The sequence below is a fragment of the Eretmochelys imbricata genome, chromosome 8, assembly GCF_965152235.1.
Source record: "Eretmochelys imbricata isolate rEreImb1 chromosome 8, rEreImb1.hap1, whole genome shotgun sequence".
NCBI lineage: Eukaryota > Metazoa > Chordata > Testudines > Cheloniidae > Eretmochelys > Eretmochelys imbricata.
In genome coordinates, this window is record NC_135579.1 from 30,575,650 (window position 1) to 30,602,322 (window position 26,673).

At 39.4% G+C, this 26,673-nt stretch overlaps 1 protein-coding gene across 5 annotated transcripts in view; it reads left to right on the plus strand.

Moving 5' to 3' along the window:
- Nucleotides 1-26,673, plus strand: part of SPDL1 (spindle apparatus coiled-coil protein 1) — a 48,970-nt gene that overhangs the window by 6,031 nt on the left and 16,266 nt on the right. For 2 of the 5 annotated variants that reach the window (XM_077824915.1, XM_077824916.1), the window contains exons 2-10: nt 7,089-7,279; nt 9,080-9,256; nt 10,357-10,551; nt 10,893-11,042; nt 14,828-14,926; nt 15,851-15,961; nt 19,165-19,305; nt 21,087-21,199; nt 23,902-24,089. In XM_077824915.1, the coding sequence (XP_077681041.1) occupies nt 7,121-7,279; nt 9,080-9,256; nt 10,357-10,551; nt 10,893-11,042; nt 14,828-14,926; nt 15,851-15,961; nt 19,165-19,305; nt 21,087-21,199; nt 23,902-24,089 (1,333 nt within the window). In that variant the 5' untranslated portion in view covers nt 7,089-7,120. Of the gene's footprint in view, nt 1-6,914; nt 7,280-9,079; nt 9,257-10,356; nt 10,552-10,892; nt 11,043-14,827; nt 14,927-15,850; nt 15,962-19,164; nt 19,306-21,086; nt 21,200-23,901; nt 24,090-26,673 lie in introns of those variants that run through there. The other 3 variants (XM_077824912.1, XM_077824917.1, XM_077824913.1) reach the window with 3 other exon arrangements.

Consider the following 26,673-nt stretch of genomic DNA (forward strand, 5'->3'; position numbering starts at 1 on the left):
CTCAGAGCTCTGCCAAGTAGCTGCTAAATTAAATTAATAAGAACCTGGTTGTTTTTGTTACTCTGAACCTTGGGCTTGTATTTATTAGCTAACTATAAAAGTATTTTAACATGACCTTGAGTAGTTTAGTTAACCTGAGGGGTTAAATATGAGTTAGTTTAGACAGTGATTTTTATGTGTAACATTTTGTCAGCAGATCATGGGTAAAAGCTCCTGGAACCATCGATGCTAGCTTAAGTGATAAACATGCAGGTCACTGCCCATGCTGTTCTAACCCCCCAAGTAGCAGCAAAATGTCACAATTCTCCCTCTTCCCAGCAGTGGATGTTATGGCAACTGAGCTTTTCATGACGATGTTGCCCCTGAAATATTTTACAATCTTTTCTTCCCACCCTCTTAATTTTCTTTGAGGTCTACTAGGTTTTGTTCGCTGGTCATCCTTTGAGATCCTTAGAGGTAGGGAGTTAAAGAAGGGGAAGTGTATAGTAGTCAGGTTGAAATTTGCAGATTGTTTGTGTTGGGAGTAGAGCAGAGCAAGGATGTAGCTTCTTGTTTTCTACTGACTGGTGCTAGTTACAGAGAATCTGTCCCTTGGCAGCCTAGTGTGGTTTTGCTGTTCCTGTACTAGCTGACAGCTGCCTCAAATGGGATTTGAATGGGATTTGCATTTCCATAGGGTCTCACTCTGATTTGCATTCTCAAAAGGCAGCAACAGACCTGAAAGAAGTGCGGAGAATAGTCTGATATGCCCAGCTTCAGCTATGGGCAGAAACTTTGTTCGTATAAATTAAAGTTGTACATTGAGGATAAAATCTGAATAATTTAATGGACTCGTAAAGGTGAGTTAGAAATGTTTTCTCAGCGATTTCTAAAAAACCAGACTTTTTGATTAAAGCAGGGTAAGAATGTATTTCTGGGGTAATTTCAAATTGACTTTGTATTGTCTTTGTTTCCTTTATAAATCCACACTACAAGCTGTTAGTCATAGTTCATTTACTAACATTGAACAAGGAAGTAGGAAAAATGATCCTGTGCATGAGTATAAATCTGGTCTGCTATTATTGGCACAATATCAAGGCTGTTTAATATCACTAAAGACCACCTATGTTCCTAGTTAGTCCTAGTAGCCTCCTTTTATGAGCCATGAAGAATCTAGAGTTTTAACTACCAGGGTGATATGATCTTAAAAATCTTACATTTTAGAGTTCTTCTTGTTTGTGGCCAGATGTAGAGGTTATAAATGCCAAATTTGGTGACAAACACACGTTAAGATGATATGCTGATCATAAAGGAAAAGATAAGGAGTCCTAGATTCTGTTTCCAAATCTGCTCAAACTCGCTGTGGTGATCTAATTTCTCTACCTCAATTTTTGTGCTGTAAAATGGTATTTATTTCAGAGGGGGATCTGTGGCTTAAATAGGTACTTGTATGAAGAAAATAATGCAAGAAGAAGAGGATGTAATAAAATGGAAAGGCAGCTAATTTCAACCTAATACAAGGAAACCATTTTTTAATACAAAACTTGTAGAACTTGCTGCCACCAGATTGAGACCAGCATCTTGGTAGAATGCAAAAGAAGAACGATGTGTTTATCAACAGCAATGCCATCAGTTAAATTAGGTGTTTAAAAATAATTGTTAAGAGCAGTGGTTCTGAACCAGGGGTATATGTACCCCGGAGTATGCAGAGGTCCTCTAGGGGGTAAATCAACTCATATAGATATTTGTCTAGTTTTACAACAAGCTGCATAAAAAGCACTAGTGAAGTCAGTACAAACTAAAATTTCATACAATGACTGACTTATTCTGCTCTACATACGATAACACTGAAATGTAAATACAATATTTTTATACCATTGAATTATTTTATAATTATATGGTAAAAATGAGACAGTAAGCAATTTTTCCGTAATAATGTGCTGTGACACTTGTGTTTTTATGTCTGATTTTTGTAAGCAAGTAGTTTTTTAAATGAGTTGATGGTATGCAAGACTAAACAGACTCCTGAAAGGGATACAGTAGTCTAGAAAGGTTGAGAGGCACTGGTTTAGAGGAACAAAAATCTCAGCCGAGTCTGGTTTATGGTCTGAGTACTGACATAGGGATTAGGAAGAAACTTGGGTTATGGATAGGTTATTCCATAACAGTGAACTAAAATTTTTTCACACTGCCTATACAAAGCATTTGGTACTGACCACTCTAAAGGACAGGATACTGGACTAGATGAACCCAGTGATCTGTGTTTGCAGTTGCTGTATTTCCAGGTGTTTGTGGAAAGGGCCTGACAGTGGCTGGTGTGTACTTCGGGAAGGTGGTGAGGGTTTGCTTGGGAGGAAGATTTTGATATGGTTGGGTTTTTTTGGTGTAGTGGTGAGGAGCAGCTGTAAGTCTCAGTTAGAATTTTAATGTTTTATTACAAAAGGGACTGAAGGCCAGGATACTTGTTTTTTATGATACAAGATGTATAAAAACAAATGGATTTTCATTTGTAAACTTGAGTCAACTGTTAGTAGTTAATTCTTGTTATGTCAACTTGTGATGCTCTTCCAAATGATTATGCTGTACTTAACCTGTTAACCATTTAGCCATATGTTTCTCTTATCAGGCTAGCCTATGTTTTCAAAAGCAATTAAGAATAAGCCTCAGACTCAGTAGATAAGCAGACTAAATACATTAACCCTTTTAGAAATAATTCCAATTTGTTCTCATTCACTGTACTCCAACTGTTCATATCACTCAACCATATAACTCAGTAGCTGATAACACATATGCACGTAAATAACTTCAACAGAAACAGTGGGACTATTTGCATGCATGTATTGGCAGAATTAGGGTTTAGGATTAAGGTTTTGTCTCAGATTGTTAGTTTAATGTTCAAGACTGACAAGTCTGTAGTTTTAAGTGGGATCATGCAACAGTATAAAGAATTGACAGTCTTGAATAACCACGCTGAAACATTTAGTTACAAAATTAACTGTGCCCAAAAGGCATTAATTTGGACAGTTTCTTCAAGAATGAAACGTTAGTGGTGGTCTCTCCATTATAAACATACTGGGCTAGATCCAACAACAAATATATGAGAGCTGAAGTATATATAGTCTGAACTATTTTATGTTACATCTCCTGTATGTTGAACTTAAGTTTTGACTCTCCCATGATGTACTAAATTCATAATCAGATCTCAGCTTGGAATTTCCCAAGCTTTTCTAGTTCTCTACCTGGAGAACACAATGTTTTCTTTTTGGTAGTAGAGAGGTATGAATAAGAACCTCCATAGGGTAAATAAATGCCATATGATTTGAATAAATATGAATAGAATGCCAAAATAGTAAATAAGCTAAAAATGAGTGTGTGGAAGAGCAAAGGTATACTGAAATATCTGCGACACATATCTTCATATGTAGTTGTACTCTGTCTCTTGGGGGGACTCCAGATTGCTGTGAAGGAACCAACCGCTAGATCCCATGTGCTTTAAGCTTCTAGAGTCTGAACAGAGTCCAGGCACAGACATTATTTTGGAGTCCCTGGCCGTACTTTCAGGACGCAGGTCTTCTGTCTAGCACCCATTTTTGATAGTTAAGACCCCAAGATCTAACTGCCTAGTCCCTGGTAGTAGTGCTGACCCTCCCCTCCCTGATATCTTAAACACACACTTTCAGAACTCTAGGCATGTGGGCATTCTGAGTCCACAAATAAACTCTTCGAGGACAAGTGATAGGTGTAACACAACTTATACGCAGACTTTGCACAGGATTCCTAGCCATTTTTGGCCTTTACTTAAGGGCACGAGAACTATGGCAGTCTATACAAAAATAAACTCTACACGCATTTCCCTGCCTCAGTTTCCTCCTCATTCTAAGCTTTCTTTGGGCTAGGGTCAGTTTTCTAACGTTGTCCAGGGTCTTTCTGCAGTACATTACTTGTCTTCCTAACCGTGGAGCCTCTCCTCTGCTTCCTCCTCAGCTAGCTTGCTTTGACCTTTATTGATTCTGAAGCTAAATTCAGTCCCCTGTTTTTAATAATTAAAAAAAAAAAACAACCAGAAAAAACAAGCCAAATCTCTTCTTTCCCAGAACTCCCTATGGTTATGAGTCTTCTCCGGCAATGTTTCCAGCAGGAATGGGTTCCTGGGCCGATGTTATTGAACATTTGTATCAATGACCTGGAAGAAAAAAATAATCACAGATAGATAGTTTCCAGGTGACACAGAAATTAGGGGTGTGGTAAATTGTGCTGTATCGGAGACCAGTCTCCTTTGCTGTTAGGATCTCTTGGTAAGCTTGGTGCAAGCCAACAATATGCTAAGTGCTTAATATAGCTAAATAAAAATGTTCACATCCAAGAATAAAGACGATAAGCCATAATCACAGAATGGGGGGACTATCCTGGGAAGCTGTGACTGCAAAAGATTTGCAGGTTATGATCAGCTGAATGTGAGCTCCCAGTACAATGCTGTGGCAAAAAGGGCTAATGTGATCCTTGAATGTATAAAGAGGGGAATCGCAAATTAGGAGTGGGGAGATGATTTTACCTTTGTATTTGGCACTGGTGATACCACTGCTAGAATAAAGTATCCAATTCTGGCATCCACAGTTCAAGGAGGATGTTGATAAATTGGACAGGGAGAAGAGCCATGCGAATAATGAACTAATTGGAAAACATGCCTTTAAATATAGTGACACTCAGAGAACTCAATCTATTTAGCTTAACAAAGAGAAAGTTAAAGGGGAGACTTGATCAATCTGTAAATACCTAGGTGGGGGGCTGGTATTTATAATGACCTCCCCAGTCTAGCAGACAAGGTATAGAAGAGGAAGCTTGAGAAATTCAAACTGGAAATAGGCATAAAATTTTAAGTAATCAACAGTAGGAGCAACTTACCCAAGGTTCTGGTGTACTCTCCATCTCTGGTAATTTTTTAAAATAAAGATTGGACCTTTTTCTAAAAGATTCTCTGTTACAAACAGGAATTATTTCAGGGAAGTTCTCGGGCCTGTGTTATAACAGAGATTATACTAGATGGTCATGGTGGTTGGTCCCTTCTAGTCTTGGAATCTATGAAAACCCACCTAGTGGTTTTATTTATTTATTCTTCCCCCCCCCACCACCCCACCCTCCTAAAGGCTAGCATCAGCACTTGGGGTCTTTGTTCTGCATTTGAATATCATCTCAACTCCAGACACCAGCACCATATTGAGGGGTTGGGGAAAACTTGTTCTCCCAATTTCTCTAGTAATATCTTCAATCCCTGTGTGTGTCTAATTCAGAAGTTGCTTGACTCTCTGGTATATGGAAAGTGGAAGAGGGCCAAGACTATAACAGGGTTCAAAAAAGAACTAATTAATTCATGGAGGATAGGGCCATCAGTGGTTATTAGACACGATGGGCAGGGATGGTGTCCCTAGCCTCTGTTTGCCAGAAGCTAGGAATGGGTGATAGGATGGATCACTTGATGATTACCTGTTCTGCTTATTCCCTCTGGGGACCTGGCATTGGCCACTGTCAGAAGACAGGATACTGGGCTAAATGGACTTTTGGTCTGCCTCTCTCTAGAAAACTTCTGCCTATAGCATCTGATCTGCTAAATGCAGAAATTTTTGGTTGAAGTTCTATGGCCTGTATTAGGCAGGTCAGGTGACATTATCATAATGGTCCCTTCTGGCCTTAAAATATGATTGTGGGATTTAATATTCCAGTATCATCTAAAGTTAGAACAGTTCGATCCCAGGCTGAGTTTATGTGACTGAGTTAATATTAATTTATAGAAATTGTAATTGAGAGATAATTATGGAACCTTATTGTGCCATTTTAGTTAGCTTTCAGAGGTGAAACACTTTTAACATAAAATGCCCTGAAATTAGCAGTTAATCTGGCAGCAATGCCATCCTCAATACTGTTTCTTGCCCTTTCTGTTATGACTTTGGTTTCTACACTAAATGGGTGGTATGCACAGTAGGCAACATTGTAGGTAGACTAAATGTGAAATTCGGCATGATATACAGTATCTCATTAACAGCATTTCTTGGCTCTTAGTTTGTATGCCTTTCTCTTCTATCTTACAAAACAAAGCCACTGAATAATAGACATAAGCATTAACCCAGATACTCTTCTCTGGCCTTCACAGACAGTATTTGCTTTGAGTTATGAGGTGTTCAAACCAATCTACTTGTGAAAAAAATTAAATGAACTCAAAGATTGAGTTTCTTTAGTTGGTCTTAAACAAATTACAGTATGGATGTATGAAACAGAATATTAGAAATGGTTCATACTTCAATGCTTAACTAATAACTATAATATTCAAAATGTAAACTTGCCACTTGGCACACGTTTGTCATTAACGTCAGAAAAATTAAATGTAATAAAAGCATGACAAAATTTGATGCTAGAAAACTGATTTAAGGACTCATGGAATAGAAACTGAATATATTTAGAGTAATTTTTTTTAGTTAGAAATTTTTTGTTGTAGCTAAGTCAATCAAACTTCTTATGTAGATAAAAGTTCAACACCCCCAAAGGTTAGGGGAGTTGTGTTTCTACCATACCTGTACAAGATGAAACATGGATATAACTAGGGCTGTCAAACAATTATAAAAATAATTATGATTAATCATGAGATTAAAATAATTGCAAGATTAAAAATAGAATATCATTTATGTACATATTTTTGGATGCTTTTCAAATATATTCATTTCAGTGACAACACAGAATACAAAGTGTACAGTGCTCGCTTTATTATGTAAATATGTGCACTGTAAAAAATAGTATTTTTCAATTCACCTCATACGAGTACTGTAGTGTAATCTCTTTATTGTGAAAGTACAATTTACAAATAGAATTTTTTTTTACATAACTGCACTCAAAAACAAAACGAAAGTAAAACTTTAGAGCCTACAAGTCTCTTTATCTTGGTTTTTACTTTTTTAAATGAGCAGTGTCAGTTCTTAATTTTATTTTTCAAAAATCCACTATACCAAGACCATACATCATACTGGAATGTTGAAAAGGAATTTTAGAGAGAAACTAGGTTTTTACATTGAGCTTTGTTTTTATGTTGACTCTAAATTTGTTTGCTCATCTTGTATGTGCAGACTTCCAAAAGAAGCTGGAGGGCGAAAAGAAAATGGAGACAGAGGCAGTTTCTAATCTTCGTCGCCAACTGAAGGAAGCAGAAGATGAGCGGAGAAAAGCAGCACAATATGGCTTGCATATACTGGAGCAACAAAATGAGATGCAGAATCAGTTAGATCAGCTACGGAGTGAATTGAGCACCAAAACTGAGGTGAACTTTTATGTTAGATTTGACAGAATATTTTTATTTTTTGTAACTTCAATATCATTTTTAACTTTTGTGATTTTTAAAGTACTTTAATTTTTACAGTTCTGGGAAATTAAGCAGGGGATGGTTAGGGCAGCTCTGAAAGCGGGATGAGGCTCCCAGTGTGGCAGACCCTTGGCACAAGGTGTTTTTGGGGGGGACACTGCGGCCCTGGCCTGGCAGAGCAGAGACCTATGGCCAGGGTTGTGAGGAGGAGGACAAGACCCTGGATGTGTGGGGAGGCCACCTTGCTGCTGAACACTTTGTGCCTGGGGTCAGTGCTGCACTTCTGGCTGGTGAGTGAGTCAGCGAGCTGGGCTGCGGACAACTCCCTCTGCGGCTGCTGAGCTAATGGCACTGAATCCCTGCAGGCACAAGGTGTGGGGAAGGCTGCAATCCTGGTAGAGAGGAGCAGAGGACCCCGGCTCTCCCAGCTGGTGAGAGAGTTGGGCTGTGACAGCAGGGCTGCAAAGGGCTCCTTGCACTGCTGGTGACACCTAATCTCTGCAGGTGCAGAGAAGGCTTTAGACTGTGGGGAAGAGGATGATCTTCCCCCCCCCCTCCCGCGGGGCCACAGGGGAGGTCACCCTGCTATCCATAGGCAGGCACCACGTAGCAGTGGGGTGGACTCCCCAGCTGCCAAGGGCTGCTGTTCTTTCTTGTGGCCCTGGCTGGGGTCTGGCAGGGCAGAGCAGGACTGCAGTGTTTCCTGCACCTTGTGCCTGCAAGAAACCAGCATCAACAACACTGGAGCTGTGTAGGGAGCCCTTTGTTCCCTCACTCATGTGACAGCAGGGATGCAGAGAGTTCTCTACTGGCACAGGGCAGGTGACTCATGATCACTGTAGGTGGAAGGATGGGGGAGAGGCTGTGCTTGTACCAGCTGTTACAGATGGATAATTTTGTGTTGATTTTTAGTCAGTTGAAATTGACCTTTTCCGATATCTCTAGATTTCAATCAAATTGTGCCAACCCTAATTATACTCCTCTATTCTAGAGAGGTGTTTTTGCCATTCTGTCTGTCTCATTAGATTCCATTGGTTTAGGCTTTTATACTATCCTCTCCTTGGAATAGCATCTTTTTCCAAATTTCCAGCTGAATGAAAGCATAAAATGTAGGAAACCCAAGCTCTTCTTTATAGTTAGCTAGCACACTATTTTGGAAGTCTTGTAATAAACCACTGAGATGATTCTTTGAACTGGAAGCTGGAATGATAAATGGGACTTGCATCTATGTTGTCATATGTCTGCCTGACATTCAGATCAAGTTTAACAGTGAGTAAACATTTGAATAATTCTTTTCCTTCTTAATAGCCAAAACATGTCATGTAAGCTAACATTTTAAAATGATTGTTAAATGCTAATAACACATTGAAGTATTTCATGTTGTATTCATGTTCCTCATGTCAGTTGGACACTGGTGGTGATGTCACAAGATGGTTCATGACTGACATGCCCAAACACTAACACACTGGGGACCACGCGGTGGGGGACTCTCTGCAGTCTGCCTGGAGAATTAGAGGAATATAGGAACTACTAAATAAATTACAGAAATTCTGGATGGATGGCTCTTTTCTGTAAGACAGATATGAAAATCTTCATGAAGCAATTGATGACTTTTGAAAAAGACAGATCAGCTGGAGTTAGAAGTCCTAGTAATTAGTTGGTCTTGGATCTCGAGTCTAAATGCATTAAAATAAACCAATGCCTGAGGAGCCAGTTAAAAAGAAACAAAGACTTATCAATATCACATTTCTTTTTCAGAAATTTGAACAAGACAAGTATTCACTTCAGAGAGAAGTTGAGCTCAAGAATAGAATGTTGGAAAGCTTGAGCTTTGAATGTGATGCTCTTAAGCAGCAACAAAATATGCAACTGGACAAACAGCGAGAACAATTTGAAAGAATCCATGGACAAGAAATCAGACAACTTAAAAACAAGGTTTGGGATGTAATGAACTGCTAAAATGTTGCTGACATATTAAGGAATATTTGCAAGAATACTTAACTTATTTCTTGAAGTAATAACTGCAACTATCACCCCAACAAATCAAATGAATGGTTCAGACATACAGCTATTTTTTTCCCCTTCTACTTGGTACCTACATTGAAAATTCCAGAATTCAGTTAGCCATCAATCCTTTTGATCATTTACTTATTTTTATCAAACGTTCCAGCACAGTAGCGCTTAGTAACTAATAAAATATTGTTGGAGACAAAAGGCTGCTTATGGTAGAATTTCAGAGGGAGGAAAATATCAGCAATATTTAAATGAATATTGCTGATTCTATACAAGATAATTATGTTTGTTCTGCAGTTTACTCAAGCCAGCTATTCGTTGGCAATGTGGAATTTAGGTAGAACGTAAGGAAGAATGTTGTCACAAAACAATGTGGTTGGCTTCATGGTAGCCTGTTACAAAAGCAGTATGTTCTGCCCTAGCAGAGAGTGCAGCGTGTCGATTCAGCAAACCTCAGTGTTTCTCATAAAGACCATGTGCTTAGTTCGGTGGTGAGGGCCAGGTTTATTGTTGACAAAGTGCAGTCCTAGTGCCCTGGCTTAATGGTTATAGGTACACTAAGATGTATGCCTGAGGCAGCATAGCAGCTTAATCAACATAATGTAATACTGTCCCCTAGGCCTGTACAAGATGTCCTTCCTATGCCTTCTCTCTTGATACATTGATACAAATAAGTTAGGTATTACACTCCAGATGTTGTTAGTTACCACCTTTATTCTTGTACCTGGTAGCTGGAACAAAATATCCTTCTCCAATATTCTGTCATTCCCTTTATCTTTACAAGAGGTCAGTGCGTTCCTGTACCGTTTCTTAGTAATGTGTTTATGTAGTTCCTTAAGAATGCTGTGTATCTCTGTACCATTCTCTTAGGTCAGGAATGTGCTTGCTTGGCTAGCTGATACCCAGTATTACTATTTTAGTAAGGCCTACCCTAATTCACAGCCTTCGGTTCATTCTGTTAATTGTGCCTGGGGCTCCGGCAATATTTACAATATCAGTTGCTTCACTAATGTGTTTTTAAGTTGGAGAAGCTGAAAGCAGACCTAGATGAAACCCGACTAAGTGAGAAACAACTAAAGCACAAAGTGGAACATCAAAAGGCAGTCATTAATGCCAAATCAGAAGAATTGCACATGATGTCTGAACGTGTACATGAAACGATGTCTTCAGAAGTGTTAAATCTCCAGATTGAACTAACTGAACTTGAAAGTGTGAAGGTATGTGACTAATACTTTATCAGTGTAAGTTCATGGTATGAACATTCTATTTGAAGACAAATGTCTACCTCTAGTCTCCTCCTGTACTAACACAGTTTTAGAAGGTTATGTACAGTATTCTGCATCTTGTGAATAAACTGGCATACTAATATGGTTCTTCCAAAAGCTAGTAATGATGGCTGGGGCAAAACTTTTTACGTTTGTATGATTGGCACTGGAGGGTGAGAGCCGCCTTTTTTGAGTAGGCGACACTGGAAAAAGTTGGACTGATGCCAGAGTACCTAACTGCTACGTAGAAAATACAAGTAAAATCATTTTGCTGCTACTTGTTTTTGGGACAGGCCAGCGTTGAAGAGAAGATGAATGAATTGCAATACAGCAAAGAGCAACTAGAACTTGCAAACAGCAACCTACACAACCAGTTGGAACACCTTCAGGGAGAAAAAGAAGAGAGAGAAAAAGAAATAGTTTCTTACTGCAATGCATTAGAGGTACTGTGCCTATAGTTTTAAGTGCCATAATCTCAAATATCAAAATACTACTTTTCATACATAGCTGGTAATGAGAATCAAAATGTGAGGGGTTTATTCACAATTGCTAGATTGTTAATGATGCAGCACTTCCCACAAGTACCTTTTTTGTTTATCTAGATTTAAAGACTTGAGTCTAAGGGATCTTCTGAGCAAAGCAGATATTTCCACGTATGATTGTTCTGTATAGTGTCAATCTAGGATACCAAATATTTTCAATGAAAATTAATGGCAGAGATGTCTACATCTCCTATTTACCTTTTAAAAACTTCAATCATATATTGATACTGGCTTTTTCCATAGATTATGCAATCATCTGAGGGGTTATTGAGTAGTGTCCATAAACTTTTGAGACAACAGCTGCCGGGAGGTGGCTTTTCGCTTCGTCTTTGAGCTCCAAGAGTTTGAAATTGACTTCCTATCCAAGGACACATGAGTGGCATTTCCGTTGTATTCATTTGTGGGGCTTCTGGGAGGGTATGCTGATTCCTTCTTTCACTGAGGACCATGGCCCATTGAGATGACAAAGGTAGGGGCTGGGGAAAAACAGTTAAAAGATATAGTGCAAATTGTCAGTCCTTTTGGCCATTTGTTGTTCACTTGAGTGCAAAGTTTCATAGTTTTAGGTGACCAGCCACTCCTAGATCATCTTACAACGATGTCCTTGACGATGGTTTTTTATCACTTGCATCTTGCCAGAAAGATACCTACCACTTTGTTTTAGGATATGGACCTTAAGACTGAAATCTGTGCCTTTATCATGAGGAGAAATCACTGTGCCCCTTCACCCTATTATCTACATTTTTATTTTCTCCCTACAATTACCAGGCCATATCAGTCACTTGATTTCTTTCTATATTGTCTCAGGATGTCTGTGCACAAACTCACAGCAGTTCAAAGGTGGTGTTTTAAACTGATGAAACAGCCTGTGTGGACATTTGTTTGTTTTGAGTTGCGTATATGCAAGTTGCTTAGATTCCCAATACTTTAAACAGTTACAATGGCTAATCAGCTATTGTTTAAGAGCTGCTCAGAGATTTGACAGCGGACATTGTGCTGGTAACTTGCTGAGATTGGATCTGTACTAAAACATGCAGTCAGTGAGAATAGAGGGTGTAACTACAGTATTGTGACCAGCTGAATTTGGGGACTTTTTTCAAGAAATTTTCTGTCCTTAATTGTGTAAAATAAGAATCTTTTTATCCTTTGTTCTGAATATCAAGCTACAGAGTAGAGCTATATCATCTTGTTCTAAATACCGTAGATCTAGGTCAATAACTAAGTTATACAGTGCCTGCTGAGATACCCAATTCATTGGGAAGCATGCAACTACTGCTCAATATTTTGCTTGGAACAAAAAAGATGTTTCAGCTGTAGCAATTAGAAATTTTGAATGAGTGTACTTTGCAATAAATACTTAACAGCCGTCCCTTCCCAAAAGCTTCCCTCCCAGCCCATAGAGCTAGGACTTTGGCAGTGGCTCGCCATTGGCTGGGGATGCAGGGGCTTCAGTCCCTTATCTCCTGCATGGTCCCCTGGCATGGGCAGGTTTCCAGAGCTGCAGTCCTAAAGGACAGGTTTCAGAGTAACAGCCGTGTTAGTCTGTATTCGCAAAAAGAAAAGGAGTACTTGTGGCACCTTAGAGACTAACCAATTTATTTGAGCATGAGCTTTCGTGTAGCTCACGAAAGCTCATGCTCAAATAAATTGGTTAGTCTCTAAGGTGCCACAAGTACTCCTTTTCTTTTTAGTCCTAAAGGAGGTGCTAAGATGTGCTCAGCAGCAGCCTCAGGCAGGTTTGTAAAGTTACAGGTAGAGAAGGCACATCCTAGTGCTTCCATTCCTAGCTGCAGCGTCACAAACCTTTCTGCAGCTGAGGCATGGGTGTATGGGTTACTTCCCCATTCTGTTTCCTGGAGGAAGGGAGTTAATTATTCAACCTGGCTTGGGGACCGCTCAAGTGAGGAGGGGTATTGGTGCAAACACCTTGATTGTGGGAGTAGCTTACTAGAGGTCTCCAGGAGCCTGAAAGGTTGCCTGCCTTCCTGTCTCCGGCTGGCTACTACACAAGTACTGTAGGAGTAATCTAGTACCACTTGGGGCTTCAGTCAGTCATGAGTCATTTTGAACATGGGAAGCTACTACTCACTTTTTCCCTCTGTAATCGCATGTAAGTATAGCTTAGTGGGGAGTGGAATCCCTGTGTGTTTCATATCTGGTCAGAGACAATCTGAAGTGCTCCTTGCACTTTAATATGGAGCTAACCTATGGAACAACAGAGGGGTGGAGAGACACCCCTTCCTGCCCTTCTGACTAAGCCCCATTCCCTGGAAGAGTGAAAATTCTTGGGCTGAAAGCCAGACAGGAACAGTTCCCACAACACTGCAGCCTGAAGAAGGGCTTCACATGATTATCATGCTTCTCTGCATGTTCCGATAGACTCACTGCCCTGCTTCATGTGGAAGCTTGATAGAGAGCACTGAAAGTTTGTTTCCTCTCACCCAAGCATAAGATTTTTTCAGGTCAGAGACCACCTTGGTTGTATAGTCTCCAGCAGAATGGAGCCCTGGTTTCTTGATGTTACCTTCCGGATGGTTGGTTGGAACTCTATGACTAGCTATCATAGAAAATTGGTACCAGCCCTAGCAATGTTGTTTTGGCAGGCACAGTGGACTCCTCCTGGTGTCAAGATTAACTGGAATGATGCTAAACAAGCCTGTGGCTGAATCTATATTTCCCATTATTTCAGAAAGAGGGAGGCGTTGAAATTAATTCCACTATATGAGGATCACATTGCTCTTGCAGTGAGGAAGAGGTTATAATAGCTCTAGAAACCTATAGAAAGCCAGTTTTTTTTTCTACAGTTCCAGGGAAATAACTTTCTCATCACTTTTACATTATTGTGGCCCCTTTGGAAGGTGGTAATGAATGAGCATTCCTAGAAGTCTGAAGATATAACTCAAACAGATGGAGTACGCACTCAGATTGTATCCTGCTCAACATTCCATCCAAAATGCCAGGTCTTTAGGGCTTCCAGTTGCTGTAGGGAAGGTGTTTAAAATCCTTCAGTTTGCACGCTTGGCAATTGGGCGACTATTTACAGAGAAGGAAAAGATCCCTAGTGATGTGAGGAAGGTGTATGTGGTAGATTTAGTGAGTAGGTTTCCATTCCAATGCAGAAGCATCCTCTAGTGGGAAGGTACCACACTGGTTCTTAATTTTTTAAATTACAAAGCTCAGACTTTATAGGGGGCATACCCATTTCTAGTTTTTTTCTACTATACTTTCAATTCTGCTGCTTCTTCCTGCCCCATTGCTTGTGTTTCTTACTGTATGTGCTTACTACCTCCCAGTAGTGTTTGAATGAGGAGAGAAACTGATGTAGAAGGCAAAATTAATCACCTGATACCTTTTTGCTGGCCTCTTCTCTCATCATATACACCTTGGTAGCCTGAAAAACTGGAGTACAGTTTATAACAAACTGATTGTTTGTTTTCCTCTAAAGGGAGAATTAGACATACGTGCCTTAATGACAGTTATATCAAATTAGTTGTCTTATTGCTAGTAATCAATTGCTGGAGTATTTTTACAGTTTTGGAAGAACTCTTCCAATGGTTTGAGCTGAATGGTAAAGCTCCAGCAAAAACAGTGAGGCACTTAGCTCATGTCTTGGAAACATTTCTCTATAGTTCTGACCTGTAATTTAAACAGACACTGTACTGACTGTTTTTCTGGCTTTAATCTAGAAAGCTCGTGAAGCTAACCAGGCACTCCAAGGTCAGCTGGATCATGCACTGCTTCAGGCTTTGGACCCTACCAGTAAAGGCAATTCTCTGTTTGCAGAGGTATGTTATGCCACAATTATTGCAGAATGTGTTCATTGGAAAGAGCTATAAATACTTCAATCACTATAAACTTGTACCTTCAGTTACACACTAAATGCTGATGTATTTGTGTTTCCAGAGGCATCAAATGTGACACTCTACAAAGACTAACGTAGATGTTGAGCTGTTTGTGGGGACTGAGTAGTAGACATTTGTTACTCGTCTCTAAAGTGGTGTGGGAGTTAAGTGTGGTAGCAACATTTAATAAAACTGAATTGGACCACTTTGGAAAAACTTGAGGGTTGGTGGTGTAATTTTGGCTACTATACTAAGCTAAATGAAAACCATAAGTTGGGAAGGAATATTCAGCTGGATGCTCTTATCTAATGTATTTGGGGAGTTAACCGATGGGGCTGTGTCTGACCTCCTGTAGGAGCCTGCCTGTGTTTGGCTTAGTAGTTGAGACATACAAGTACCAGATAATCCAATCGTATGAAGGGGATCATATCGTCTTACTTGGCATTTAAGGGAGTACCATGTTGTAGTTCTGTTCCAACTTCTCTCTGTAAATTAGTGTAACTGTCATGAGACCTTTTTTTAGGTATATAAAAATTTCATGACAACTTGGACTAATGTCAGTAGGCAAATCTATGTGTACAGTACTACTAAGGGATCTTAGGAGTTACTTTACTTGTGTAGCTATAGCACAAGGGGCTAAAATCTCTATTTTAATCCATTGACCTTGCTCCTGGTAGTAAGGCAATATCTGTTCATTCTGGATGCCTTAGAAGTACATGAAATGTGTTGTTGGAGAAGACACACTTCCAGAAGTGTCACTGGTGATGACTGTAACCTCATGTTCTTACCCTAACATCTTAAAAATTAGCATCCAATTGACCATCATTATGATTTCCATAGTAATAATGTGTTAACAATGTTCTATAGGTGGAGGACCGTAGGGCAGAAATGGAACGTCAGCTGATCAGTGTGAAAGTAAAATATCAATCACTACAAAAACAGCATGCATTCACTAGAGAACAATTGCAAAGAATGAAGGTATGACCATTATTGTAATACTCCAGGGTTTCCTTGGGGTCTGACAAGACACTGCTTGAGAAAACGGTTTAGGAATTTGATTCTACAGACTATAGGTAAAAAACGTACAAGTAGTCTTCATACAAAAATAACAAACAGAATATGTCTGAGGATTTTGTCCATGTTCAGTTTAGTATCACATGAAGACTTAATTTATTGTTATTATTTTATTGATAACTTAAGAAATATTATCAGTCATCCCAAGAAATCAAACGTTAGACTAAAGCTACTTCATTGTGGTAGCTATTTTGTTCTGTTGTCAGTCGTTCAATACAGATTTTGAAAGCATGCAAAATAATTATTCTATTTTTGTCCTTGTTTCACCCCCAATACTCATTTGTTGTCCTTTTGCATTAATGTTGGAATCTATTGGTACTCTAATAAGCATTTACTTCTGTGCCTTATTAGAGATTGGCAATAACGTTGGCTGCCTATGCATTGCAGGTCAGGCCAAGAACTAAGCATGTTTTTGCTTTGTTTTTCCTCTGATCCTGCTGCTTTTACTGTCTATTGCTTTCTTGTTCTGATGATCTGTGATCCCTGTCCCAATACTCAACTCAGTCATACAATTCACAAGACCTTTTCTCAAACGTTGAGTACTTTATTAATTTTAACTGACAAGCAAATTAGGATACTATCACATCTAAACATCAAATATTGTGCACCCTCCTGAGTTAGAGCATAGTTGTCCCATCTTGCAGGAAAAACTCTAGGGGAAAGTTGTCCACAAGAAACTCTGAAGACTGCCTGGAAGCCAGCATTTGTGCATTATCTTAAGGTGAAGAGGCCAATTTTGATTTGGGAAAGGGTGGGACTGGACGCACAGAAAGTACTCAACTACCATGTAGGGGGGATGATGATTATGGGTGGGATAGGGACTTCCAACCTTACACTCCCTCCACAGTATTACCTGGATGCAGAAATAAGCTTAAAACAATCCTCTTCCAAAAGATAAAAGACTAGGAAAAGAATTATTGCAGAACTTCTGCATACTTAAGATAAGCATCTGGTGCATATATGCACCCAGTTGAACAGCTGAGATGAAATTTCTTGCTCTGCATTCCCAGCAAATGTTTGAGCAACTAAAATGGCTAGCCAGCCTTCAGAAAGACTTTCTGATACTTTACCATAATAAATATTAGTTTTGATTTTTGACTGATTTTGCATTTTGGACACCTAATGTCTGAATTTTTCATTTCCCACCAAAGATGAGTAAAAAGCAAAAAATGAAATTCTAAATGTAAATATGAAAGGTAAGAATAGTGACTGTCTCAGTTCCCGTGTTTTAAAATGTGATCATTTTCCCCCAGTTGTTGTGCTACTTACCAATATTTGAAATGACTTTTCTGGCAAGCATTGCTTCTGCCAAGGTGGTTTTCTTTATTTCCTTGTCCCTTAGCCATGCTCGTTCTTCTTCCTTATCAGTTTCCTTTCTACGCCACTCTGCATTGTAATGTTCTCCAGTTCTTGCCTAACACTACTATGTCTAACAGTCCTCAGTTGGATTTTCATCGGCTAGCCCTGGAAGAGGAAATCCATATTGCCACTACATGCTTTGGGAGCATCCTTCACTGTGTGGATACCCACTGTTGCCACCCTCTTTCCCTTCCCCACATGAATTCCAAATGTATTAAGGACTAGCCTGTTCCTGTGTGTCCAGTCTCTGAGTGTAGTGGAAAGTGTTGGTTTCCATAACTTTATCACATCTGAAATATTGCTTTCCACAGCTAATTCCTTCCCTTCCTCAGACTGGCAACCAGCATGGGGAGCAGTAGTGGGGGCAATAGAATCTGACAGTGCAGACTGGCTCCACTTTAAAATGAGTGGAGTAAATGTAAAATGAGCTTTCTGCTTGCTGGGAAGAGTAAGGGTGGCATCTCTCAGGAAAGAGGAGTTGGGAGAGATGGTATTGGGTGGATTAGGAGGAGGGTGAAGGAGTAGGAAGAAGCAGAAACTTACCAGCTCCTGTCTGTTACAAATCTTAAGGATGAATATACTTGACCTCAGGGACTTCAAGGGTTAATGCACTTCATTTATCCATCTGTATTTTACTTCTGGTAATGTACATGCTTTGGATATAGTCTTCATTCCTATCACTTCTATACAGTCTCGTTCAATATTAACTGTGTATTAGGTTGTTAAAGCTGTTTTTACTTCACCAGTGAAATGCAATTCATAATGCCTTTGCCATAGCATTACTTTCAGCCTGTGCTCTTACATAGAGGATATTCACTGCTATTCTATGTTGCTTAATTGCATGTTGCTTCTCTTTTACTTCATGTACACACATTAGACATATAAATTAAACTGGAGTCTTTGGGATGTGGAGGACAGACCTTCTGACTTTATAGGTCATGTCGTCAAGATATTTTTGGATGGTGCAGATGTTAATTTAATAAAATAACACAACAAAAGACTTCAGATGAAAGCTTTGCTTGCTTTTTTTTGTGTATGATACTTTGAAAATCACTTCAAAAGCAAGTCAGTTGAATCGATGGTCTTGAATCCACATTTAAGTGTTCTCTCTGTTTGGCTACAGCTGAAATCAATCTTTTAATTATTCATGTGCTTTATAATAGAAATGGGTTTGGTGGATATTAATATTTGTTTGAACATGTGGCATGTAAATGGAATTTTATTTGACGGTTGACTGCTCTGGCTAAATGACTACAAAAAGGCATCTTCTTGGAATCATTCTAGTACACACAGATCCTTTCTTTAGAATCAAACACTTTTTTTACTGCTTTGTTTTTGTTTAGCCATACAAAACAAGCATCTTGTAGCTTTCTTGTGTATAACCAACACAGTTGTACATGAAATTTTAGCTGGGCTTACAGAGGAGTTTGTAACTAAGCTTGGAGAACGTCACTAGGTAATGCCCAATAAGGACAGCTATGACTTGAAAACCAGCCCAGGTTGAGTTGGATAGACCAGCAAGTATTAAAAATCCATCTTTATTGTATAAGAGCATATTTAATATGACAATTGAGATAACTTAATGCCATTTATGTACTTGTAGGAGTAGAAAAGTATTTAAAGTATTGCAGTGAATGTCAGCTGCTGAGTTAGGACTGCAGTCCCCTAAGTTTCCTGGGTAAGGATATGGGTTCCGAAAGGTTTTTCTTTGAGTCTTAACATTGGTATGGTTTTTGCTTGATGTTTAGCTACAAATGGCTACGCTGCTGCAGATGAAAGGTTCTCAGGCAGAACTTGAGCAGCTAGAACGCTTGCAGTCAATGTTAGAACAAAAGAATGGTGAAATAGAAGATCTTCTAATGAAAGTGAGGCAACTGGAGAAATTTAAGGTACGTATTTTACAAACTAAATCTGTAAAGTTGAACTCTTGTAATGTGGGACAAATAAGTTCTTCAGAATATGAGAGGAGACTTTTAGCATAAACTCTTTATTTGTAATTCCATATAATCTCAACAGTGCTCACAACTCTTATTTAGGTTGGTAACAGTCTCCGTTTTACAACTATTGTGTGCATCTTTTAAGTCCTAAAGAGTGCCACAACTCTAATCTTTATTCGTGTATTTTAAGGCCAGAGGGACCATTCTATCACTTAGTCTGACCACTTACATATCACAGACTACCATTAAATTTCACCCGGTTTCTTATGTATTGAGCACAATAATATGTATGGCTAAAGGATATCTTCCAGAAAGGCTTCTAGTCTTGACTTGAAGAAATAGAGTATCTGCTACTACTTATTAGCTTTTTCAAATAGCTAATTACTCTCGTTGTTTAAAAATGTCTGTCTTCTAATTTGAATATGTCTGATTTTAGCTTCCAATTATTTGGTTCTTGTTATCCCTTTTTCACTAAATTGGAGCCTTTTGGTACCCTATATCTTTCTCCCCATGAAGGTATTTGTACACTGTAATCAAGTCATTCTCAATCTTTTTTGATAAGCTAAACAGAGCTTTATAAGTCATTGACTGTGAAGCATTTTCTCTGGCCCTCAAGTAACTTTTGTAGTTCTTCTCAGCACCCTCTCTAATTTAAAAAAATAAAAAATTTGGATACCAGAACTGGATGCAATATTCCATTGTCTCAGCAGTGCTGTATACAGAGGTAAAATCTCCTCTTCTCCCCTTCACTTGCCACTTTAAAATAAATGTATTTTGCTTTGTAAAGGCTAGCTGGTCACTGGTATTCAGTGGTGCATGTGCATGTGAGAGAGAGAACTTCAAGGGCTAGACCAGGGGTAGGCAACCTATGGCACGCGTGTCAAAGGCGGCACATGAGCTCATATTCAGTGGCATTCACACTGCCCAGGTCCTGGCCACCGGTCTGGGCAGCTCTGCATTTTAATTTAATTTTAAATAAAGCTTCTTAAACATTTTAAAAACCTTGTTTACTTTACATACAACAATAGTTTAGTTATATATTACAGAATTATAAAAAGAGACCTTCTAAAACTTTAAAATGTATTACTGGCATGCAAAACCTTAAATTAGAGTGAATAAATGAAGACACTGCACACCACTCCTGAAAGGCTGACCCCTGGGCTAGACTAAGGTCAGACCTGCTGGGATAAATGCACTGGTTTACAGGACAGCTGGAAGCCTAAATACCCAATCTGGAGGGGCAGGGATGCAGGTCCCTGCTTTGAGAAAGGTGAGGCCTAAGAAGCTTGAGACATTGCAAGCCCTCACAGAGTTCAAGAAGGAGATCCAAGGGACAATTGATACCATGACTGTCTCAGTTCTGGTATCAACAAGGAGACTTTTTAATTCTGTTTTTTACTAATAATCTACAGAATGTTTGGGTAGCTTATGCTATGCTGGAAAAGGAGGGGTAACTTTTTAATCAAGGCTTTTTGTGTACCTTTGAGACAGGAGGATCTTTTTCAGTTCTGGCTGCTTCTCTAAGACAAAATTTTGGATGAAAACACTCAAATGAAATGAGGCTCTTTCTACCTCAAGTTTAAATCCCTTTATAAAGACTACCTAGCAAGTAGCTTTTTCTGTAACAGTTGTATTAAAATTTTGATGGAATAGTGAAAACTGTAAGAATAGAACTAATGCACTTCTGAAAAAGCCACTAGTTGACAATTTTTTAAACTCTTTCCTTGCATCAGAATTTATATGAGAACATGGAAGAATCAAAACCTTCTAGTAGCAGTTCAAGAGGTGGAGAATTTGGAGATGGCTATTATACAGATCTGCTTCAAATGAAACTTGAGAACTCCAAGTAAGAGTGTGGGGGTTTAGAGCCTAGAAATAGAATTTAGGAATTGTTTTAATGTTTAAAAAAATACTTGTAATCTACATCAACTTAGAGCTGTCTTGCACTCTGCCATTTCTTGGTTTGTCCACATATATTCTGTTCTCGGTGCACATGGACCCTAGGTGCTCAAGACTGGAATCTTTAGGTCATCAGTATCCTGCGTGTACCAGTAGCACAAAAGACAGAGTGGCCCCAGCTGCCCCTCAGTTATTTCTCACCACCTGTGACTGAGATGGAGCTCCTTGGTGCCCATGATTTTTACACATGCTTTTTTTAAATTACAGTTAGCTGTGTGCATATTAGTTTTGAGTACAGTCAGTTCGGGTACCAGCCTGTTTGGTAAATTCTGATAATTTTATTATTTGGAAGTTTTAACTTGCTTATTTTGTTTTGATTTGTTAATTCTCCTCCCCAGTACCAGGACTTGGGAATGATCTATCTTAAGTCTTCTGGCTTTAAGTATTGCCCCTTTTGCCAGGCAGCAGTTCCAAAAAATGATGGATACATGAGATGTCTGTTCTGTCTGGGGCATCCCATATCCCCGACAAATGTGCTCTGGTGCAGTCTTGAGATTTGGAGTTAACTGCTGCTAGTACAAGGCCAGAGCATTGGATCAACTCAGCATAGTGCTTCAACATTGGTCATTATGGAACTAGTCCCATTGGTACCACTCCCTTTAATGCTACCTAGTCTGTATTAAATGCACCAGTGCCAGGCATGCTGGCACCGTCAACCCACCCAGATGCTTTACTGTCTGACACAGAGGCTTATGTCCCTGTCCCTTGGTATTGAGAGAGGATATAATAATGAGTTATCTTAAAGTCTGCTCTGCTCTCCACAGGGCTACAGATCCCTTCCATGTTACTGAAGAGCTTTTGTCTCATTGGCATAGAGTGCCTCCGCAAGACGATGCCCTCTAGGATCCCTTTGAAGCCTAACACCCTGGCTTCAGCATGCCCCTTCTTTAACACCTAGAATGCTCATTTTCATCTTTTCATCATTTGTTTTTTTAACCTTTTATGTTAGTCTCTCTGTCCAGGAAACTGAAATCTACATTATTGATGTGATTGTGAAAGACATCATGTGGCTTTTACTACTACTGTCAAGGTTCCTTCCCCGCTCTGAACTTTAGGGTACAGATCTGGGGACCTGCATGAAAGACCCCCTAAGCTTATTCTTACCAGCTTAGGTTAAAACTTCCCCGAGGTACAAACTTTTTAACTTTTGTCCTTGAACCTTTATGCTGCCACCACCAAAGTGTCTAACAAAAATAAGGGGGAAGTGCCCACTTGGAAACGTCTCCCTCCTCCCTCAAAATATCCCCCCAAGCACTACACCCCATTTCCTGGGGAAGGCTTGATTAAAAATCCTCACCAATTTGCATAGGTGACCCAAACCCTTGGATCTTAAGAACAATGAAAAAACAATCAGGTTCTTAGAAGAAGAATTTTAATGAAAGAAAAAGTAAAAGAATCACCTCTGTAAAATCAGGATGGTAAATACCTTACAGGGTAATCAGACTCAAAACATATGGAATCCCTCTAGGCAAAACCTTAAGTTACAAAAAGACACAAAAACAGGAATATACATTCCATTCAGCACAACTTATTTTATCAGTCATTTAAAGAAAACAGAATCTAACGCATATCTAACTAGATTGCTTACTAACTCTTTACAGGAGTTCTGACCTGCATTCTTGCTCTGGTCCCGGCAAAAACATCACACAGACAGAGAGATCCCTTTGTTTCTCCCCCGCCCTTCTCCCTCCAGCTTTGAAAGTATTTTGTTTCACTGGTCATTTTGGTCAGGTGCCAGCGAGGTTATCTTAGTATCTTAACCCTTTACAGGTGAAAGGGTTTTTCCTCTGGCCAGGAGGGACTTAAAGGTGTTTACCCTTCCCTTTATATTTATGACAACTACTCTAGGGTTTCTTAGTTTTTATTGTCTTGGATTTTAGTTCTAGAGGTCCTTGGATTTACTTTCATCCTTAGCTGTATATAAATTAATGCCATTGCCACCCCCAGGCTAAGGTTACATGTTACTCTTATTTCAAATTGAAGAGAAAATTGTGTATCTAAAATATTATTGGGAACTTCCTTCTGGTTTGAAGTCCAGGTTTCATCATACAGAATAACAGTAGTGTGCTCTTCTCCTAAAATGACCCAATTTGGTACTGTATGCAGAGGAGCAAAGCCTCGGCTTCAGTGGAGCCATGATAATTTAGATCAGCAAGAGATCTGTCCCCCGGTCTTCAGCATTTAGCTCAAATGGACTACTCCCCCTCCAAACACTGAAAGTACAGGCTGTGAAGTTGAAAACAAAACCAAATCTTATTTGTCCATGCACAGGTTGTGATTTGGGAGGGAGGGTTCTCTGATTAAATTTGTATTGTATAATTTTCACTGCGGTGTTAGATAACTGCTTGTTTAAGTAGCTTGTGTTCTCCATTAATTAAACTATTACTCCTATTCTAGAAATGAAGAGACTTCAAAATTTCAACTTTGGGTTGGGATTTTTCAAAGCTCCCTAGAGGAGCTTCCAATTGCAGTTAATTGTTCTAAGAGGATCTGAGCAACCAAATACTTTAGCTTTGAAAGCTCACTGTAAATTGTTACCTAATTTGACTCATGTGAATTTTAAACTGGTCAATTCCTTTTCCTTCCCAGTAAGGAGACCGAAACTTTGAGAAACGAACTATCCTTACAGAGGATGAAAGCTTTGTATGAGAGCCAGAGGGTTCTGGAGGTAGAAAGGAAGCTTTTTGCCAATGAGAGGCACCTGCAGGTTTGCCAAAGTGAGAACATGAACTTGCGAGTTATGCTGGATGAGCTGAAAATGAAGTATGAACCTGAAGGTAACTTTTTCTGATCACTAATACAGTTGAACAAAATAAATACTTGAGCCTCTTTTGCTATAACTAGGTTTTTGTTGAGGCACTAGTTTTCAACCAACTAAAAAGATGTCTTCAACCTGACCATAAACACTCTACTTAAACAAGTGACTGTAAAACATCCTGCTGTCTTGTAAGTTGCTGAACAGCAGTGATTTTTAAAACATTGCTTTATTGAAATGAATATACTGAACTAGTATACTGACTTTTAATTTCACAAGTCTGAAATCCGTGTGCGTGTATATATAGTTATACATGTGCTATAGAATTCTGAAACTAAAACATGGAAATTCACAGCAAATCGTGAATGGAACTTTTGAAGCAGGATGGAAACTCTGGATGCTAACGTTTTTTTACCAAAGACACTTGGCCTGCACATTACTTTGTGGAGATCTCTGAAGAAGTTCAGAGTTGAGAAAGTGAGAGTTGACCATGTAACTTTCTCCTTCGTTAGAGAGAATCTGCCACAGCCATGGGTGCAAAGCAGTGACTTAGCACTCTAACCTTGCCCATTATTGTCCTAGCTTTTAAAGGCAAATTTTGTGTTGGAGTCCACCCCTTCCTACCCTTTAGAGCCCAAGCTCCAGCCTGAGCCACAGTTTCAAAGGGCTGTCTATGCAGCTATTTTTAGAGTGCTAGCCTGAGCCAGAGTCTGCTGACCCAGAATGGGAGGCTCACTGCCATGGACTGTATAGACATCCACTGAGTACGAAATCTTTTGTGGTGCTGTTTACTGAATGGGTTTACCTGTTGAACTCCTTCCTTTCTATATGTCCCTCCTCTTCTACTCAATATGGCATAGTTGGCAAACAAAACATTTCTCCTCCACTAGAAAATGGTGGTCAGGTTGAATCTCTCTTGAATTCACAAAATCTTGCCAGAAAGGAGCACATGCTGGTTCAGTCTGACAAGGCTGCCATGTCAGTGCTTGTTCATACTCTAAGCCTTGACTTTTTTCCCATCATAGCTCAAACTGGGGAGAAGTCAGAATGCCACAGTAGTTCCTTTATTATGAGTGAATTCTTCCAGAGTCTGCCTCCCTGAGAAACCTGTTGGGTGCTACTGTGTGGCCACTACAAAGCTTGTGGATGCAGCTAATTGTTTAGCTGACATTTAATCCTACAATGGAGATTTGAAGGAGTCCCGGAGTCCACGAAGAGGTCAGCTATCTCAGGTACTGGCAGAAAGAGAAGTGCAAGCTCAGATCTCTGCCAGTCCGAGACATTATCTCTAAAAAGGAAGCATTGGTAACATTTTTTAGTTTCTGTTGCCTGCAAGAATGTTTTACAGCCAAAATGGCTTTTTAGATGTAACTGTTGTCTTGTTTCAGCAGTGGAGCAAAGCCTAGTTTGGTGTCAATGAAAACTGTTGTGATTATTTCTAAATTTTCCATTAGCTTCGAGCTGCCGGGTATGCTGATCACTGTATAATCCTCATTTTTTTTCTTTTAGTTGTCTTGGGACAATTGCAATCTTCCTTTGAATTTCTTGGAGCAGATGAGATGTGTACACTGAAAGATTAGATTAGAGGGCAGGGTGGGAGTGCTGCACCATTGTGACCATGTGGGGAGGATCAAAAATTGTTTTGAAAAGAACAGAACAATTTTTCTGCTGAAGCATTTCAACGGTGTGAATCCTGAGATTGCATCTCCAGAAAGTTTACTAGAATCTGAGTTGCGATTAAAAATATTTGAAGCATTTTTCATACCAGCTGTAACCAAGTGCCTTGTAAAATTACAGCTCACTGACTGAAAACAGATATAATGCAAGTTCTTTCCTTATATGGCTAATGTATTAAAGCTTTCAATCAGTCTTTCAGGCAGTGAGAAACTGAGGCATATGCAAGAAAGATGCTTTCAGGTGACACAGTAGTTCAGTAAATGTGGAAAACACAACAAGTCTGGGAACTACTGAGAATCTTCACACCAATAGTGGTAAAAGGATGCAAGGGGGCATAAGAACAAATTGCTAGATGAGTTAAGCAGGTGGCAGCGAATCCTTGACCATCTTAAAAATTCCCTGGCTTCCAGGTCCCTTCAAAGTAGAAAAGTTTTTAAGATAGAGTGATGTGGTCACGCTTCTTCATACCGATTGGAAAAAAAAAAATAAAAATCAGCATTTTTGGAAGTTAAGTGTCGGAAAACCCTAGGGTAGGGGAGGTTATACTTGCCCTCCTAGAGATGAAACTATGGCCCACATGAAGAGTACTGCAAAAATAATAGGCAGATATGTAGTGAAACAAATGTGGAAGAAGTCCATGGTCGTGAAGAAAGGAAACTAAAGTTAGGAAATGGAGTACTGTGTGAGGTAGCTCCTTCTGCCTAAAAGAAGCACTTGCCTTTCATTTGAGCAATATGTCATCAGTAAGTTTTAGCTACCAGGATAGCAGCCCAAAATGTCAGAAAAATCAGAACACACAAAAGGAGGTGTGTGCAGTTAGGTATATCTGCTTAAAAGGGGTTGGTGAAAATTTTAAAATAGAGGTGAGAGAAGGAAATCGGAGCTCCCAGTTAAGTTTTTGAATTTAAGTCTTTTGGGACACTTAAATG